Source organism: Leucoraja erinacea, chromosome 3 (genome assembly GCF_028641065.1).
Source record: "Leucoraja erinacea ecotype New England chromosome 3, Leri_hhj_1, whole genome shotgun sequence".
NCBI lineage: Eukaryota > Metazoa > Chordata > Chondrichthyes > Rajiformes > Rajidae > Leucoraja > Leucoraja erinaceus.
The window spans coordinates 3697386-3713987 of record NC_073379.1 but is presented as its reverse complement, the minus strand read 5'-3'; the positions used below and the strand labels follow the sequence as shown (position 1 = coordinate 3713987).

Below are 16602 nucleotides of genomic sequence, written 5' to 3'. Positions count from 1 at the left end.
ATCATCCTTGTAAAATAACCCATATTACCTCTGGAATAGCCAAGTAATAAACGCACGCGGATCGAAAGGTCCCTGATTGAATGACAGTCATATTCTGGAACTAACTGGGTTTTAAAAAGCGGAGCGGAGCACGGCGTCAGAATACTAACTAGCCGAGCTGAGAATTGCTGGAATTACATTTGTTTTCTTGTGATATTATTAAAAGTCTATCCTCATCTCCAGAGTGCGTGAAAATATCTACTTTCCACCCAGATACACCGCATTAACTTGTTCGAGGCGAATTTGTTTGTTTGTCTATTTTTATTTATTTGCGGGAAAGATTGATGTGTTGTTATTATCAGTACCTTGTTAAGAAATAAATGGAGGGAGAAAGATGTAACCGACACTTTGCCCAATTAAAGTTTTTAATTTTCTTTAAAATATATATTTTTTAAACATTTGTTTTATTTGCTTCTTAGCGGTTCCTTATTTTCCTGTCTTTGTATAAAAACAAATAAAAAGCCCCCCCCAATCACCGGCTTGTTTTATATAACTGAATGACACAGAAAAGCATTGCTCTAATTTGCCAGCGAATTAAAATTGATTCTTCTCGTCAGGCAAGAAAATAAGAAAATGTGCGATCGTTAATTATTGCAGTGGGCTCTTCATTTCAGACGCCAGGGGTCGGAATAAGCATAAAAAAACACACACACAAACCGGAATCAAACTAGGCGAATGGGCAAAGTAGATGAAGAAATAGCTGACTGGATACATCGACAATTTCTGATACTCTCACAACAGTTTATAATCCGTGTATCAGTATGAATTATTTGCAGGACATTTATCAGTAAGACATAGACAATGCACTTATTTAATCAGAGAATACATATATTACACACAACGCGGATATCACAAACGGTCAATATATTTACACTGGTCGCTTTAATTGCATGATGTTTTTACATTACATTTGGCCAATAACATTTCAAAACTATTCGTTTCCTGAATATGTGGTTCCCTGTTTGCAGGTTTGCGGCATGTTTATGTTTTTACTTAAAGTCTGATATGTCCAAATAATTACACGCGCTGCTCCTGTGCAGATTTCATACAATTATGTTGTGTTGGAATTTTTCAATCATTGGGGTTTTTGACTGTTATCGATGTATTATAGAAAATGACCTCAAATAACTGGAATAACTTACTTACATTGCAAGTTACATCTTTTAATTATTTTATGCAACATATATATTTTATATCACAGATAGGGACACGAGTATAGATATATATATTGTTTAAATCTTGATAAATGTATATTATATGATTTACTGCATTATTACATTATATATAATGTAATGTATATATATATATATACATATATTTATGAATATGTAACTGAACGGAAACAGATAAATATATATAAATATAATAATATATATGACAAATGTCCAGTTTCGTCCGTTTAATATAATAACAACGCGAGTTAATGCCTGCTCTCCTCTTGGGTCTTTATTTCCTCGCTACGTTGTGCTCCTATACAATTGAATCTTTTTGTTCTGTAACAGACAAACTCAATAAATAAATTATATTACCAACAACCAATATGTTTTCAGGCCGCAACTCCGCTCTTCCTTTTGGTCCTGGCGACAATCTGAAACCTCTTTTAAAATGTAGTGATCCGTTCCATAAACAAAGCCTGTCTTTACACCGCTTGTTTAGATTCTTATTCTGAAAACAAATTTTTTACTTCTTTTTTTTTCCTCCTCCCCGCTGCGCCTGAGAGAAAGATTGTTACAAGACAGATTATACAGAGTGAAAAATGTTGGCCATTCTTTGCCGGCGATTATGGAGCAATCTACCCTGAAGACGTACCCGCAATATGTGGCAATCGGTAAGGTGTTCGTTTTGTTTTTAGTGTTTTGTTATCCCCTGGTTCAATGTCTGCTCGGAAACTCTGCCGCACTGAGTACAATTTTGCTGATATCCCTGGCCATCAACACACTATAACAGCCGCTGCCTCTCGCTTGTTAACGTGAGAGGGTGCAAAACACTCGTGAAATTAGAAACTAATATTTGCTCATGATCATGTATGTGCCTTGTATTCAGTTCATATGAAATAACCATCAGCAGAAAATGTTACATAACTGAAATGGATGAAGTAGAACTAAACTGTTTTATTGGATATTCATTTTTTAAATATGTCTGCTTTCTGAATACACTTGCACTTCTGAATAAACTGCTGTTTGGTTCTTGGTTTAAACTTTTTATTAACCATTTTGAATCCCAACTGCTTGCCGGCGCAGATGGATCAAAGTTCCCCTCCATCCCAATCCACCCTTCTCCCCCCTGCCCTCTTTGGATTTTCTGTCCAGAGTATACAAACCTATAGAAATATCAGTGCGTCTGATCGTATCTAAACCCATGGCGGGGTAAGAAGTCATAAATGCCGCGGGTTATCAATCATCTGACTGCCATTACCAGTCCGCAGTAAACAGCGAATAATAAAACCAATGATCTCTCTATAACACAAAACATACTTAGCGGTAGCGATAAGTCGATACATTTTAATGCCTGTATAACATCTCAATTTAAACTCGCCCGTGAACAGTAACCAAACAGATACTAATCAAGTGCTTTTACAAAACTAAAATACACGTTCTAACATTCTGTTCCATTAACGATAATTTTAACAAAACGCTTTTTAAAAATGCAACTCAATGGAAACATTGAAACGGGTCTGTCTGCTCAACACCTGAGTCCCTCTCTGTCCAACGAAGATGCAGCTGCCGACTTTGCAGAACTGAGCCCGGTGATGTTTTTCTTTGCGGTTTTGTGTTTTTTTGTGTCGTGATGATGACACTTTTATTAGCAGAAGACCCTCTCCTTTCCCATTTTTCAGTCCACCTTCGTTTCCCAGTGTTATTGACGCGCACAGACACACGAAGAGCTTCGGTTTCAGGCCGGGAGTACTCACATTTTAGCAGGTAACCAGCGCGTCAGATCTGGAGCCACCGACTAGAAGGGTCGAGGTCCGGCCGAGATCAGGATCGAAGCGCTCTGTTGTGGATCATGTCGCCAGCACATTCATCCCGAGGACTCACGTGCCCAAAAGCGGGATTGAATAAATCTAGTCAAAGTGCTGAGAAAAGAACAAAAATGTACAATCTACGCCTCGCCGCTTCCTTTGTCTGCCCGGCTTGTAAAGAGCTTTTTAAAAATCGCACCCTTGCATCTGCTCTAAGGCTTTTCAATTGTCATGTAGGGTTTATTAACCTGCTCCAAATGAGTCATTTGTGCCTTTATTCTCACCAACTTTACAGAACACCCGTTCTGTACTTTTATCGCCACTTAATAAATACTCTTAATAGTATCTATTTTGTTTAAAACTCACTCAAAATCGAGATGAATTGTATCAATGAAGTATAATCAGCCCCAAATTGTATCTTGCTCATATTATCTTGTGTGAAGTTTAAAAAAAATCTTAAAAGGAGATACAATCTGTGATACAAATGCCATTTAAATAGACTGGTCCTGCACCCATACATCTCCAACATAATCTGTTCGCTGCTTCTACTGATCTCATTCACAACAGCAGATTCTTCCGGTTGACAGCCAAGGCTAAACCAGTAGTAAATTAGTACACATTTATAATGATTTTATTTTAATAATCGTAATAAAAGCTTATAGATTTGGCACTAATTAGATAAATGCCTAATGATCTTGAAAATTACTCTGGTTTGAAATATATTACTAACAGAAACTTTGTTGTTGGCTGATTTTGGAAATCAGAATATTAGAAACGGATGGCTTCACGTGTTTTTTTTTACAGTTCTGTAAACTGTTCGTGCGAATATTAAGTTGTTACAATCTATACCAATGATAACTTTCCCGATTTTCCTCGAATTCCGGGGGCCGAGTTGGTTCTTATTGCGTAAGTTTGCGAGGAAAATATGCCGCGGGTCGAATATTTGTGACCAGTTTAATAGCAAACGTGTCGTTACAATAGTATAATCACACACACACACACACACTGAATTGCTACAGTGTACTATAATCGGACCCATGTTACAAATGAAACGTACAACACTGAAACGGTAGCAGTCACATCAAACTTGAAAAAAGTTAAGCCCGGCCACTAGATTGTCTTATACAAAAATTTAGTTTAAACGCATTAACTTTGTGGGGAAACGCTCAGACTTTATTGTATTATCCTATTGTACGATCTACCATAAAATTGCGAAAACATCAATATTTAACCCCGAATTATAATAGAGCACATTAGCGGATGGGGACCAGAAGTGAGCAGATAAGGTATAGTTGGATAAATATAATTCCTGTAATATTGCCTTTATTATGTTTGGTTTGTATCTATTATCCAAATTAGAACAGGTCATTTAAAGGCATAATATTTGACGTTGAAAGCTAATAAATCAGATTTAGAAAGCAGAAATAGAATTGTAAATGCTCTGAGTGGCTTCTGAGTGTTTGAGGAGGGACTGCCTTAAGGCATGCGTAATGGAGTCTCACTTTGCACTGACATTTGCAGCGTTGAGTTTTGATTGGCCATGATTTGGAGCTGCTCATGGGCTCATTCAGCTGTTAAGCACCACCCCGTCCCTCTAAAGGAGATTATAATGCAACAGACCCCCTTTTACAACAAACAGAAATTTGTAGTTTTTTTTAAAGTATTTTTTAAAATACCTCTCCGGTTTTTAGGGGGAATCTCACCCTGGAGCGGTGCGCTATGCTCTCACACGCCGACCTCCTGGACGCTCGGCTGGGTGAGTATTCGAGCTAAACTCCGCTCTCCTCAAAAAAACCTCTCTCCAAGAACGTGTCACCCCGGGGCTGCAAGATAACAGCTTTCGTTCACAGACTCCTCGTTACTCTGCTTTAATGCAGCGAAAATTAGTTAATTCTATCTAAAATTAATTATTTTAGTTTCAAATTACTGCAATAATTTGATTTAGAATCAATCTATGAGAATCGCATTTGCCATTTGAGTTGGGGAAATCTATCACTGATGTTAACAACGGATAGAAAGTTTTTTTTTCCTCCCCACGTCTGTCTATTTCTTTTATTTTTGATTTCTGCCTGATTTGTGTTTGTTTTGCTATGTTTTGGTTACTAGGGATGAAGGATGCCGCGGCTGAATTGCTCGGGCACCGGGAGGCGGTGAAGTGTCGGATGGGACCCGGTGGCTCCGATTCGGGCCACCCAGGCGATTGCCCACCGGGCTCTGACACGGTGGAAGGCGCGACCCTGCTACCGGGAGAAAGCATCGCCTCGGCCGGATCGAACACGGGAGGCGGCGGCGGCGGCGGCGGCGGGGGCTCGGGCAGCGGCAAAGACACGGACAAGCAGCAGCAGCAACAACAACAACAGCAGCAGCAGCAGAGCCAGAAGCAGAAGAGGCACCGGACTCGCTTCACCCCAGCCCAGCTCAACGAATTGGAGCGCAGCTTCGCCAAGACACACTATCCGGACATCTTCATGAGGGAGGAATTGGCTCTGCGAATCGGTCTCACCGAGTCCAGAGTACAGGTAAGAAACACGGCGACAAAAGACAAGCGGCCCTTGTGGGGAACGGACTCAATTCAAAGCGGTTCCCTTAAAGTTAATCTTGAACATTACTCAACAGATTTTGGATATTTCTAACAAATTCTGAAAGTTAGTATTAAATATCAATAACTTCGAAAGTATCATTTTTTGTTTGACTGTCTCAAATGTTGCATGCAAGCAAGCAAGCTCAAAGGGTGAATGAAGGGGGCTTCAGTTTTAAACTGGATTCGATTAAAAAAAATCTAAGGTGTTAGATTTTCCTTCGCTTTCTTCATAGACTCTGGTTAGCGAAGAAATGAATCCTTCGGTTGTTAATTCTCCATTGAGTGGATACATATCGAGACTTTGAGGAAATGTTCAATATTTGGCAGGACAATTAGATCATCAGACAGCGAAAGGTCTTGAACGCGCGGGTCTTGAATGCATCCTGCAAACCTGAAGCGGTGAAAACTAAAAACGAGTAAAAATAAGAAGCGGCCCGTGCGATTCTGAAAAGCGCAGAACAGAAGAGATGACATGAGAATATGACAAGGTTTCGGGTTATTAACAACCCGTCATCAAGTCTGGATAGAAGTTGAAAGGTGGAACAAACACGGCATCAGGTTTTGGGGAATCTTTCATTCAGTTTACAGCTAGACACGCCACCCTCAATAAACTCATCTAACAGGCACCTATTTAATGCACTCTCAATATATATATTTATATAACCGTGAAATATGAGATATGAAATATAATGTGTGAAATATAGGTGAGATATAAGGCTGATCAGTACATCAGTAATACTAAAAACAATGATAAACCACAAGTAATTTTAAGGTATGATTGTTACATTATCCGTTTTTTATCCGGTTTACTTGAGTCTTTGTGAGTTCGCCTATGTAAATCGGTTCTACTGCATGTTACGTTTATAATACCATCGCCAGGAATTCATGTTTTAATTATTTTAAAACTTTGATAAATATTCGAAGATGAAACGAGGGATTAGAAGCGAAGTTTTACGTAGAGCGGGAGTAACATAAAAACATGAAGCAAAACTAACGACTGGCGTAGAATAAAATTGAAGTTTAAATTCTAACGATGTAATTCTCTTGTGAAAATGTATTTTAAAGAATTTGGAAAACGGTAATGATGTTGATTGTAGGAAAGTTTTGATTAAAGTGCCGGATAATTGTCATACAAAAAAAGGGAAATCAGACACAGAGTTCAAATTCGAGTTCGTAAACGAAATTCAGCATTTTCTGAAGTTGTAATGCAGTCGGCACCTGGTTTAATTTTAAGATTGATGGCCGCGATGTTAAGAATCACAGATACGGTCAAACCACTGCGGTTGCTAAATTAACACAGGCCAGTGAAACTAATCTCCTTGCGTTGGGAACAGTGGGAGTAGAAGGAAACTCTGTTTTTTTTCTTCTCTTAAAGACGTGGAGATTTGTGAGGTTTCCGGATTTTGACGAACGGTATAATCAGTAAATCACCCGAAGCGGCTATCTGTAATTACTGCTGACACTGGACATTACATCGGCTGCCCAATGATTTAACATGAGAGCAATTCTAATCCGATGATAAAGCAGATAATGGAACGAGCAAAGAATTACACTTTAGACGTTTGCATGGAGAACACACCTAAAAAAGTACCAAATCCTTTTTTTAAATTGATATATGATAAACATGCCTCTAAACTTCAATAGACTCTCGTTTGGCGAAAGAAAGACTTGGATATGAAATTTGAACAAGATTCCATTCTTTTAATCCGAGTGTTTACTGCTCAGAGAGAGAGAGAGAGAGGGGAAGAGTTTAATAATCCAAACATTCGGAGGCAGAGTCAGAAATTAAAACAATCAACGTTTCGAACAACATACATAGAGCGGGGTCGGCTATGCATGAATGGTATATTATTGGAGCACGTTTATGTTTGGGTCTGGAATTAAAAAAATTAAGGATTTGAATGAAGTTCAAACAAGACAGAAGTAAGTAGAATCACAGCGCATTTGATGTATTTTATTGTCCTAGACGTGTTGGGTCTGCAGGGACTGGCTATTTTCGCTAACTTTGATATTTTATGGTTGGAACGACGTTTTGAAATACTATAGAGTATCCATAAATAGCTTGGAAAATCCGCACGCTTTCACAATTGAAAGTTTTCAATAACACATGAAGAGTCCGTTCAAAATAAAATCAGTGAAACCGTAGCCCATATCTTGTAGAAAGAAATCAGGACGGCGGTGATTGCATTATTCAATGTTCAGTTTAAAATTAATTATAAGAATTTGTCTGAAGAATTAAAAATATGTCATTATCACTAAATCCGTAATTAGATTTAAACTTGAGGTGAAGATATGTCTATCACCGATCACACTAATTTGGGATAATATTTACAGCGAGATTTAAAATTATTGTAATTTTAGAATTTGGGTACTCGCTATCTGACAGTGACGAACGTATTCATTTATTTACGGAGTTTCTAATCTTTTGATCAAATTTACATAAAATATAAACATATTTTTAAATAATCAAGATGTTTTCGTGATTTTTTTCCCAAAAGCAGATCATTTCGTTTGACGGGATTATTGTACACGTTTTTTTGTTTGTGTTTTTTTTTTACAAATCCTACGTTTTATATACTGGCCCGCTGAGTTACTCCAGCATTTTGTGTCTATCTTTTATACAAACGAGCTTTATTTTAGTTCAATCTCCAGGGGTATTGTTGTTTTTCGCCACCGTTTAACGTTTGTCTTGCAGTTGGTTCCTGTCATCTCACACAAAAGGAGACATTATCTAACGCTTATTCAATTTCCACCGACAACACATTACAACATAAATCACTTTTCGTTCCAGGGACCCGCTGAACAATAGCTCCGAGTCCCCCCCCTCCCTTTCACACACACACACACACACACAAACAGACAAGAAAACACACACTTGTCTAACTTCTCTCCATTTCCAACAGCACATTAAGAAGAGAGCTTTATTACAATCTTACATTCCAGCCTCACCAATATCGACATTTATTTATTCACTTAAAATTTTCATTTGAACAATTACAAGTAGCCCGTTTCTGAATCATCTCCAGGCTGAAATAGTTTATTAAATGACAATGTGAAAATAATGCAAATCGTGCAATAAAATACAATATAATCAGCATAATCATTAGTCTCCAGCATGTATTAATTAGCTTCCAATACTTTATTTACATAAAACCCATATCAGTGGAATAACCGCTGCACAGTGATCCTTGAGAATTCATCTTTTCTTCCTAATTACATGTTTTAATTCTGCCTCTAACCTGCCGCTCTGCATAGTGGATCTGCAATGGTTCGTCACCTGCCACATCTTAATAGGCGACAAGTTGGAAGTATTTTCCACTTTTCTAATGGAATGAGAGATTGCATTTTCTCTAACACTATTAAAGTGTAATGAATTTCGCTGGGATTTCACGGCTGGCTGGTCAGAATGAATCTGTGCTCCGAGCACATCCAGCGCTGGAGATTTCACACAAAATCCCCACATTAATCACCGCGGATATTACAATGAGGTCTTCATAAACCCACAGTTTCCCGCAAAATTTAACATGCTAAATGCTACATTTTATAAAAAATGACCGCATCCGTTAAAAAAATAGCCGACTTACATTCTCAAGATTGTAGGAAAGCACAATAAAATAACAATATAGAATGGCTTCCTTTAAAAAATAAAATCCTAGGCAGAACGGAAACGTATTATTTTCAATCATTTTCCGGTCCATATCGATTTACTTCATCTGGAAGATGCTATTTTAATGTCCATTTTTTCTTTCCTATAATAATATTTTATTTACTCTGAATTTTATTTCCCCGTTTAATTTTGGTTAAAGTCTGTCGGCCTTTCTCTCAACAACGTTGACATTATTATGATTATCATTGTTTGTTCAACATTTGCTTCCAATCAGTTTCACAACTGTTGCAAAATGATCACAAATTAGCCCAGTGTAAAGAGTATGGATATTTTTGTCTTACTTCTATCGTTGGTTGAAATAATTCTTACTTTCCAAGCAAAGGTGTAAAAAGCTCATATTTTAATCGTAAACCCTCGGGGTCTGTGCAATGGACGGTCGGAATTGCCCGAGGATTAACAAAGCAATGATTTAAGACGTCCCTTCGTTTAGAAAATGCAGATTTAATCACCATTTATTCGAGTACGCTTTCCTTGAATTTGTTGCAATTGAAGCTAGAACGACATATAACGTAGAGCGGGGACAGCAAAGGAACAGGCCCTTCTGCCCACAATGTTTGTGCCGCACATGATGCCAAGAGCAACCTGCCTGCATATCCAGGTGCCTAGCTAAAAGCCTCTTGAATCCCACTTCACCACCAACACTGATAGCGCCTTTCAGGGACTCACCACTATCTGTGGGAAAAAAAAACTTGCCCCGCATATCTCCTTTAAACTCTACTCCTTCTGATGTTGTTGCTGTCCCTTGCATATAGCCTTCACCGCGAGCACACAACGGATCGCGGAATATATATGTGTCTTTAAACACCCTGTGGACTCTTTGCGGGTGGCGATCGCAGTCTGTAGAACCACAGGATTCCAATGCAAAGCCATTGAAGATAATATTAATTTACAGCACCTTGAGTTAGTTTGATATCGGTGTGCACTGAAGTGGAACTCCGCGGACTAACGGAAAAACAGTTAATTATAAAACAACCTGTGGAAGTTCTAAAAGTGTAGGCAATAGATTGTGAAGTGCTCTTGATTCAATTCAACCTGCTCTTTAAAGTGTTTCAATACTTCAAGTCCTCCCCATTAACTGATACAGTACTTCCCCAGTACAACGTTTTTGTACACGTGGTTCAATTAATACCATCTACTTTAAGTGTATGAAGGCCTAAACAGACTCGTACATATAATATTACAATTCTTGTTTCCCTATTCAATAGACAATAGACAATAGGTGCAGGAGTAGGCCATTCGGCCCTTCGAGCCAGCACCGTCATTCAATGTGATCATGGCTGATCATCCCCAATCAGTACCCGGCTCCTGCCTTCTCCCCATATCCCCTGACTCCGCTATCTTTAAGAGTCCTATCCAGCTCTCTCTTGAAAGCATCCCGAGAACCGGCCTCCACCAGGCAGAGAATTCCACAGACTCACCACTCTCTGTGAGGAAAAGTGTTTCCTCGTCTCCGTTCTAAATGGCTTACTCCTTATTCTTAAACTGTGGCCCCTGGTCCTGGACTCCCCCAACATCGGGAACACGTTTCCCGCCTCTAGTGTGTCCAAGCCCTTAACAATCTTATAATTTTCAAATTCAATGTACCTGATTCAATGCTTATCTAGAATGATAACACACTTAGGGTTTATTCAGGATGTTGATTTCCCTCTTCCTTGAAAACTTCACCCCGATGACACAAGGAGGCCCCCCCCCCCCCCCCCCCCCTCCTCAATGACACAAGGAGCCCCCTTCCCCCTCCCCTCCCCCTCCCACACCGATTACCCCACTTCAGATATTTTTAAAGTGCGAGTTTGCTTTCTGTAGATGGGAACGCGGTAGCCCCCCCCCCCCCCTCCCCCCTTTCCATCGTGTACTGTTTCATAGTTAGGGCATCGTTTGAATGAAAGATACAGCCTACCGAAAGATACAGGTCCACAGGCCTACCGAATCCACGCCGACCGCCAATCACCCATTCACACTAGTTCTATGTCATTCTATTTTCTCTTCTACCACCAACACGCCAAGGGGCATTTTTTATTTTACAGAGGCCAATTAAAATCCACAAACCCGTAGGTCTTTGGGATGTGGGAGGAAACCTGAGCACCCGGACGAAACCCACGCGGTCACAGGGAACTCCACACAGAGACACAGCGCCTGTGGTCAGGATCGAACCCGGGTCTCTGGCGTTGCGAGGCAGCATCTCTACTGCCTGCGCCACGGTGCCGCCCGTCTTTACAGGCCTTCAGTGTGTAGAGAGCAACATTTTGTTAACTCTTTCAGAAAAATAAATATATCCTATCACCCCCTCCATCCCGCCCTTTCCTCGTGACCCGCCATGAAACTAATGGCCAATCTCTAACAAGCCCCACTTTCGGGACTGGCGCATTGGATCAGACATTTGGATATCCCAAGCTAAGCAAGCTTTGGCCTGGTCAGCACTTGGATGGGAGACTGCGGATCAATGACAGAGGTAGATAGACACAAAATGCTGGAGTGACTCGGCGGGTCAGGCAGCATCTGTGGAGGCTTCTGAACGGCCCTCCCTTCTGTAAAGCGAGGGCACTAACTATCCGATTAACCTCTACCCCACATTGGGTTTTGTCCATGGCACTGATGCCCTACTACACTGAGAACTATATTCTGCACTCTGTATGTTCGCCTCTACTCGACCTATTGTATTTGATGGTACACAAAAAAGCTGGAGAAACTCAGCGGGTGCAGCAGCATCTATGGAGCGAAGGAAATAGGCAACGTTTCGGGCCGAAACCTGAGGGTTTAGGCTCGAAACGTTGCCTAATTCCTTCGCTCCATAGATGTTGCTGCACCCGCTGAGTTTCTCCAGCTTTTTTGTGTACCTTCGATTCTCCAGCATCTGCAGTTCCTTCTTAAACACTATTGTATTTGATGTTGACCTGATTCTATCATTTTATGGTATGTCTGATCTGAGCAGGTAGCGTGCAAAACAAAGCTTTTCACTGTACCTCGTTGCGTGCGACAATATTAACCCTAAACCAGGGACCAAAAACAAGGAACTGCAGGAGCTGGTTTACACAAAGGGACACAAAGTGCTGGAGTAACTCAGCTGGCCAGGCAGCGCCTCTGGAAAGGGGGAATAGGTAACGTTTCGGGTCGAGACACTTCTTCAGACTGAGAGTCAGCGGAGAGGGAAACTAGAGGTATGAAAAACATGGTTAGGTGACATTGCGGGTCGTGTAAACAAAATCCTGCAGCCTTTCTTTCACCAACCAACCCGAAACGTCACCTATTCCTTCCCTCCAGAGATGCTGCCCGACCCGCTGAGTTACTCCAGCATTTCGTGTCTATCTAAAGCAGCATCTGCAGTCCCTTCTTCCTGCATTGATATTGATAGGATTATGTCCTTGCTGACTGAGTTTCCTTCTTCGTCTGCTTCCAGGTTTGGTTTCAGAACCGCCGCGCCAAGTGGAAGAAGCGGAAGAAGACGACCAATGTATTCCGTGCCCCTGGTACACTGCTGCCCACGCCAGGACTGCCCCCAGTTCCCAGGCTCCGGCATGGGCGACACCCTGTGCTCCTTTCATGCCAACGACACCCGTTGGGCCACGGCGGGCATGGGGGTCTCACAGTTGCAGCTGCCCCCGGCCCTGGGCCGGCAACAGGCCATGGCTCAGTCTCTGTCCCAATGCAGCCTCGGCGGGCCGTCTAACACAATGAGCCTCTCCAATAGCCTGGCCGGCGCGAACGGCGGCGGCCTCCAGTCCCATCTGTACCAGCCCACTTTCCCAGGCATGGTGCCCGCCTCGCTGGCCGGCCCCGGCAACGTTACCGGCGGCTCGCCGCAGCTCTGCAGTTCCCCGGACAGCGACGTGTGGCGGGGGACCAGCATCGCCTCCCTGCGCCGCAAAGCACTCGAGCACACAGTGTCCATGAGTTTCACCTAATGCAGCCGTTCCCCCTTCTCTCCAGCGTCCAGAAAACCAGGGAGCCGACTCAGGATATGAAACACGTCCTTCAGTAACCCACACGCAAAGGGGAGGTGGGAGGGAGAGGGAGGGAGGGAGGGAGATTGGTCAAACTCTTAAAATATGACGGCGAGAAAAATACTCGTTATCAATGGATTCAAACTTCAAGAACTCTGACCAATGGTGGTGATCTGGGTTCTCTCGCTGCCTCACCTTTTCCGAATCATTTCCAGATCATAAGATGGCCTATTGCAATAACATATTAGATCACACAAAGATACAGGGAGCTATGACCAACTTGAGGGGTCTCTTATATTTCCGTTGGATTTCCACACATTTTGATTCTTCATATACACATAATATTAACATGGACAGCCTTCACAAACCCCGCCTTGTTACATTTCCATGCACTTCGCGGAGTTGGCACATGTGCTCTCTTTTGATTTCGTAGAACATAGAAAAGTACAGCACAGGAACAGGCCCTTCGGCCCACAATGTCTGTGCCGAACACCACGCCATGATTAACTGAACTCACCTGCCTGCAAATGATCAATACCCCTCCAATCCCTGCATATCCACGTGTCTATCTAAAAGCCACTATTTCCCTGTTCATCTCGCCCAAGAATAAAATAGAATACGCCACGATCCTGTCCAATAGACTCATGGAGATCTTTCTCTCCACCCCATGTACCCGCCGAGGTTCCATAACTCTTGTAACAAATCATAAATATTGTCTCGGACCCACTTTCCTTGATCACGCAAGAGTCAATGCCAAATATGTTTGTGATATTGGCCTCTCTCTACACCTTTCGCCCTTGGCTCAACGGATCCAGTTTTACGCTTCAATACAGCGGGGTTCAAACTCCGCCACGGCGAAACATACTTTGTTCTTGCACTCGAGTGACACCGGACCCCGAGCGGATAAACGCAAGAACACCGGCTGGCTCGCGGTATTTTGTCACTGCACTGTGTCCACGCCTTTCGGAGGCTTGTTTCCTTCCCCTTGGTCGCAGCTCACGATTTTGGGCGATTTTCTCTCTCTTTTTTGTTTTGTTTGTTTTTGGTTAAATATAAAGAAATACTTCAGTCAAAACTGCCATCTGCACAGCATGTCGATGGGGGGGAGGTTTCCAGCATGCGATGTGCACGTGAGTATTTCAAGCCCTGAAACGACATAACCAACCCATGAACCCTAAACTCTCATCTGCATGAACTGGTCAGAACCAACCACCTGGCGCAAGCTACAGTGAAATTCACAGAGCGGTCAAAGCTGTGATATAGGATGTTTTCTGTGTAGAATAACCACTCTGGTTATACATTGGTCAATTTGTGCTATGTTTTTAAATTATTGTCTGTGCTTATTTATCGAACATAGATTTCCTAATAAATGTTTGATCTGTTATTGGATAATATAATTTTTATTTTGCGCTGAGTTAAAATTATTCATGGTAAGACAAAAAAAAATAAAATAAGCCCTGCTTTTCGAATATGTAATATATACAATATCTTCACATTTTCGGAGTGTTTGTTCTTGATTTAATAATCCCGCTCTGGGAACACGCTATGCCTTCTGTGCCTTTCTAACTGTTCGCCTGCAATTCCCAATCCATAAAGCAACGAAACAGTCTAGATTAGGTGTTTAAGAAGGAAATGCAGATGCTGGAAAATCGAAGGTACACAAAAATGGTGGAGAAACTCAGTGGGGTGCAGCAGCATCTATGGAGCGAAGGAAATAGGCAACGTTTCGGGCCGAAACCCTTGGGTTTCGGCCCGAAACGTTGCCTATTTCCTTCGCTCCATAGATGCTGCTGCACCTACGCGATTTCCTTCGCTCCAAAGATGCTGCTGCACCCGCTGAGTTTCTCCAGCATTTTTGTGTACCGTCTGTCTAGATTAGGTGTTAGGATTAGCAAAACTATCGCAGAATGATGTTTATTGCAAACGCTCACAGACTCATAGCGATTCATTACTGTTAGAAATTCGTCGTGTTGTCAAAGATTTCAACGTGAGATTGGAAACTCGAACAGTTAAAGAGGCACAGAAATATATATTAAAAAAAAATCTTTTATGTTAATCACTGCCCAATCTAGCAATTAAAGTGATTTATCATTTACCAATTTTTTTAATACACAATGTGTATTAAAACCTGTAACGGAATTTATAAGAAAAAGCTTTATTATTTAATGTACAGTTATTTGTATTTAGAAATGTCGGAAGCGGTTAAAAAAATAAGTAAAATTCGATCTGTTGAAATTCAGCACATGAATTGAATAAAAACAATTACAATGTACTACAGTACAACGTTTTGACTTTTTACACAATCGTTTCACGTGCGTTTCACCAACAGTTGACAAGAATACAACTAGGAACAGAAGCATTTTTGTTTACCTCGCTTCTTTTGCTGAAGAAGTTTTTGTTCCAAAGATAGATGATATACAAAGCTGGAGTAACTCAGCGGGACAGGGAGCGTCTCTTGAGAGAAGAGATGGGCGACGTTTCGGGTCGAGACCCTTGTCAGACGGAGTTTTTTTTTTCCCCCTGGAGAGAAAGTTCAGTAATTCTCCAGATCATAGATAGCATGTGGATTTCGTGAATCCGTGAATTCCATTAATAATGGGGAACCGAAACAGTGTGTGAAAATTAGTGCCACAGTAGGTGTTTAAGAAGGAACTGCAGATGCTGGAAAATCGAAGGTAGACAAAAATGCTGGAGAAACTCAGCGGGTGCAGCAGCATCTATGGAGCGAGGGAAATAGGCAACGTTTCGGGCCTATCTAAAGAAGGGTTTTGGCCCGAAACGTTGCCTATCTCCTTCGCTCCATAGATGCTGCTGCACCCGCTGAGTTTCTCCAGCATTTTTGTGTACCTGCCACAGTAGGTGAACTAGGTGGTACATAGGAGCTACCGTGCTCTTTGTATTCGCTGCTTTCTATATGGAGGCCAAGTCAATGGATATTTTTAAGGTGGTGATTGCGTGATACTTGATTAGTACACGTCAGGGGTTATGGGGTGACGGCAGGAGAATGGGGTTGAGAGGGAGAGCCATGATTGAATTACGGAGTAGACTTGATGGGCCGAATGGCCTAATGCTGCTCCTGGAACTTATGATGCTGTGTTGTGTCTATTAAAAGTCTGAAGAAGGGTCTCGACCAGAAACGCTGCCTATTCCTTTTCTCCAGAGCTGCTGCCTGTCCAGCTGAGTTACTCCAGCATTTTGTGTCTATCTTCGGTGTAAACCAGCACCTGCAGTTCCTTCCTATCTATTAGTTGATTAGCACTTTTAGTTTTCGATATAGTCGTATGCATATCTGCAGCCTTCTAAATACTTTGCACTGATCATTTTCAACTAACGAACCGAAAGGATGTTACTCCAGGTTTTTGTGTCTATCTTCCATCTTCAACTAAGTTCTGAATGCTGATGTGTCAAGTTCTAT

General features: G+C 41.5%; 1 protein-coding gene across 1 annotated transcript; it reads left to right on the top strand.

Moving 5' to 3' along the window:
- Nucleotides 1–4585: 4585 nt before the first annotated feature.
- otpa (orthopedia homeobox a) lies at nucleotides 4586–15439 on the top strand. Its single transcript, XM_055631543.1, is given in 4 exon segments — nucleotides 4586–4757; nucleotides 5108–5520; nucleotides 12644–12739; nucleotides 12741–15439. Coding segments are annotated over 4 exon segments (954 nt in total). The 5' UTR covers nucleotides 4586–4720; the 3' UTR covers nucleotides 13149–15439.
- Nucleotides 15440–16602: the final 1163 nt, after the last annotated feature.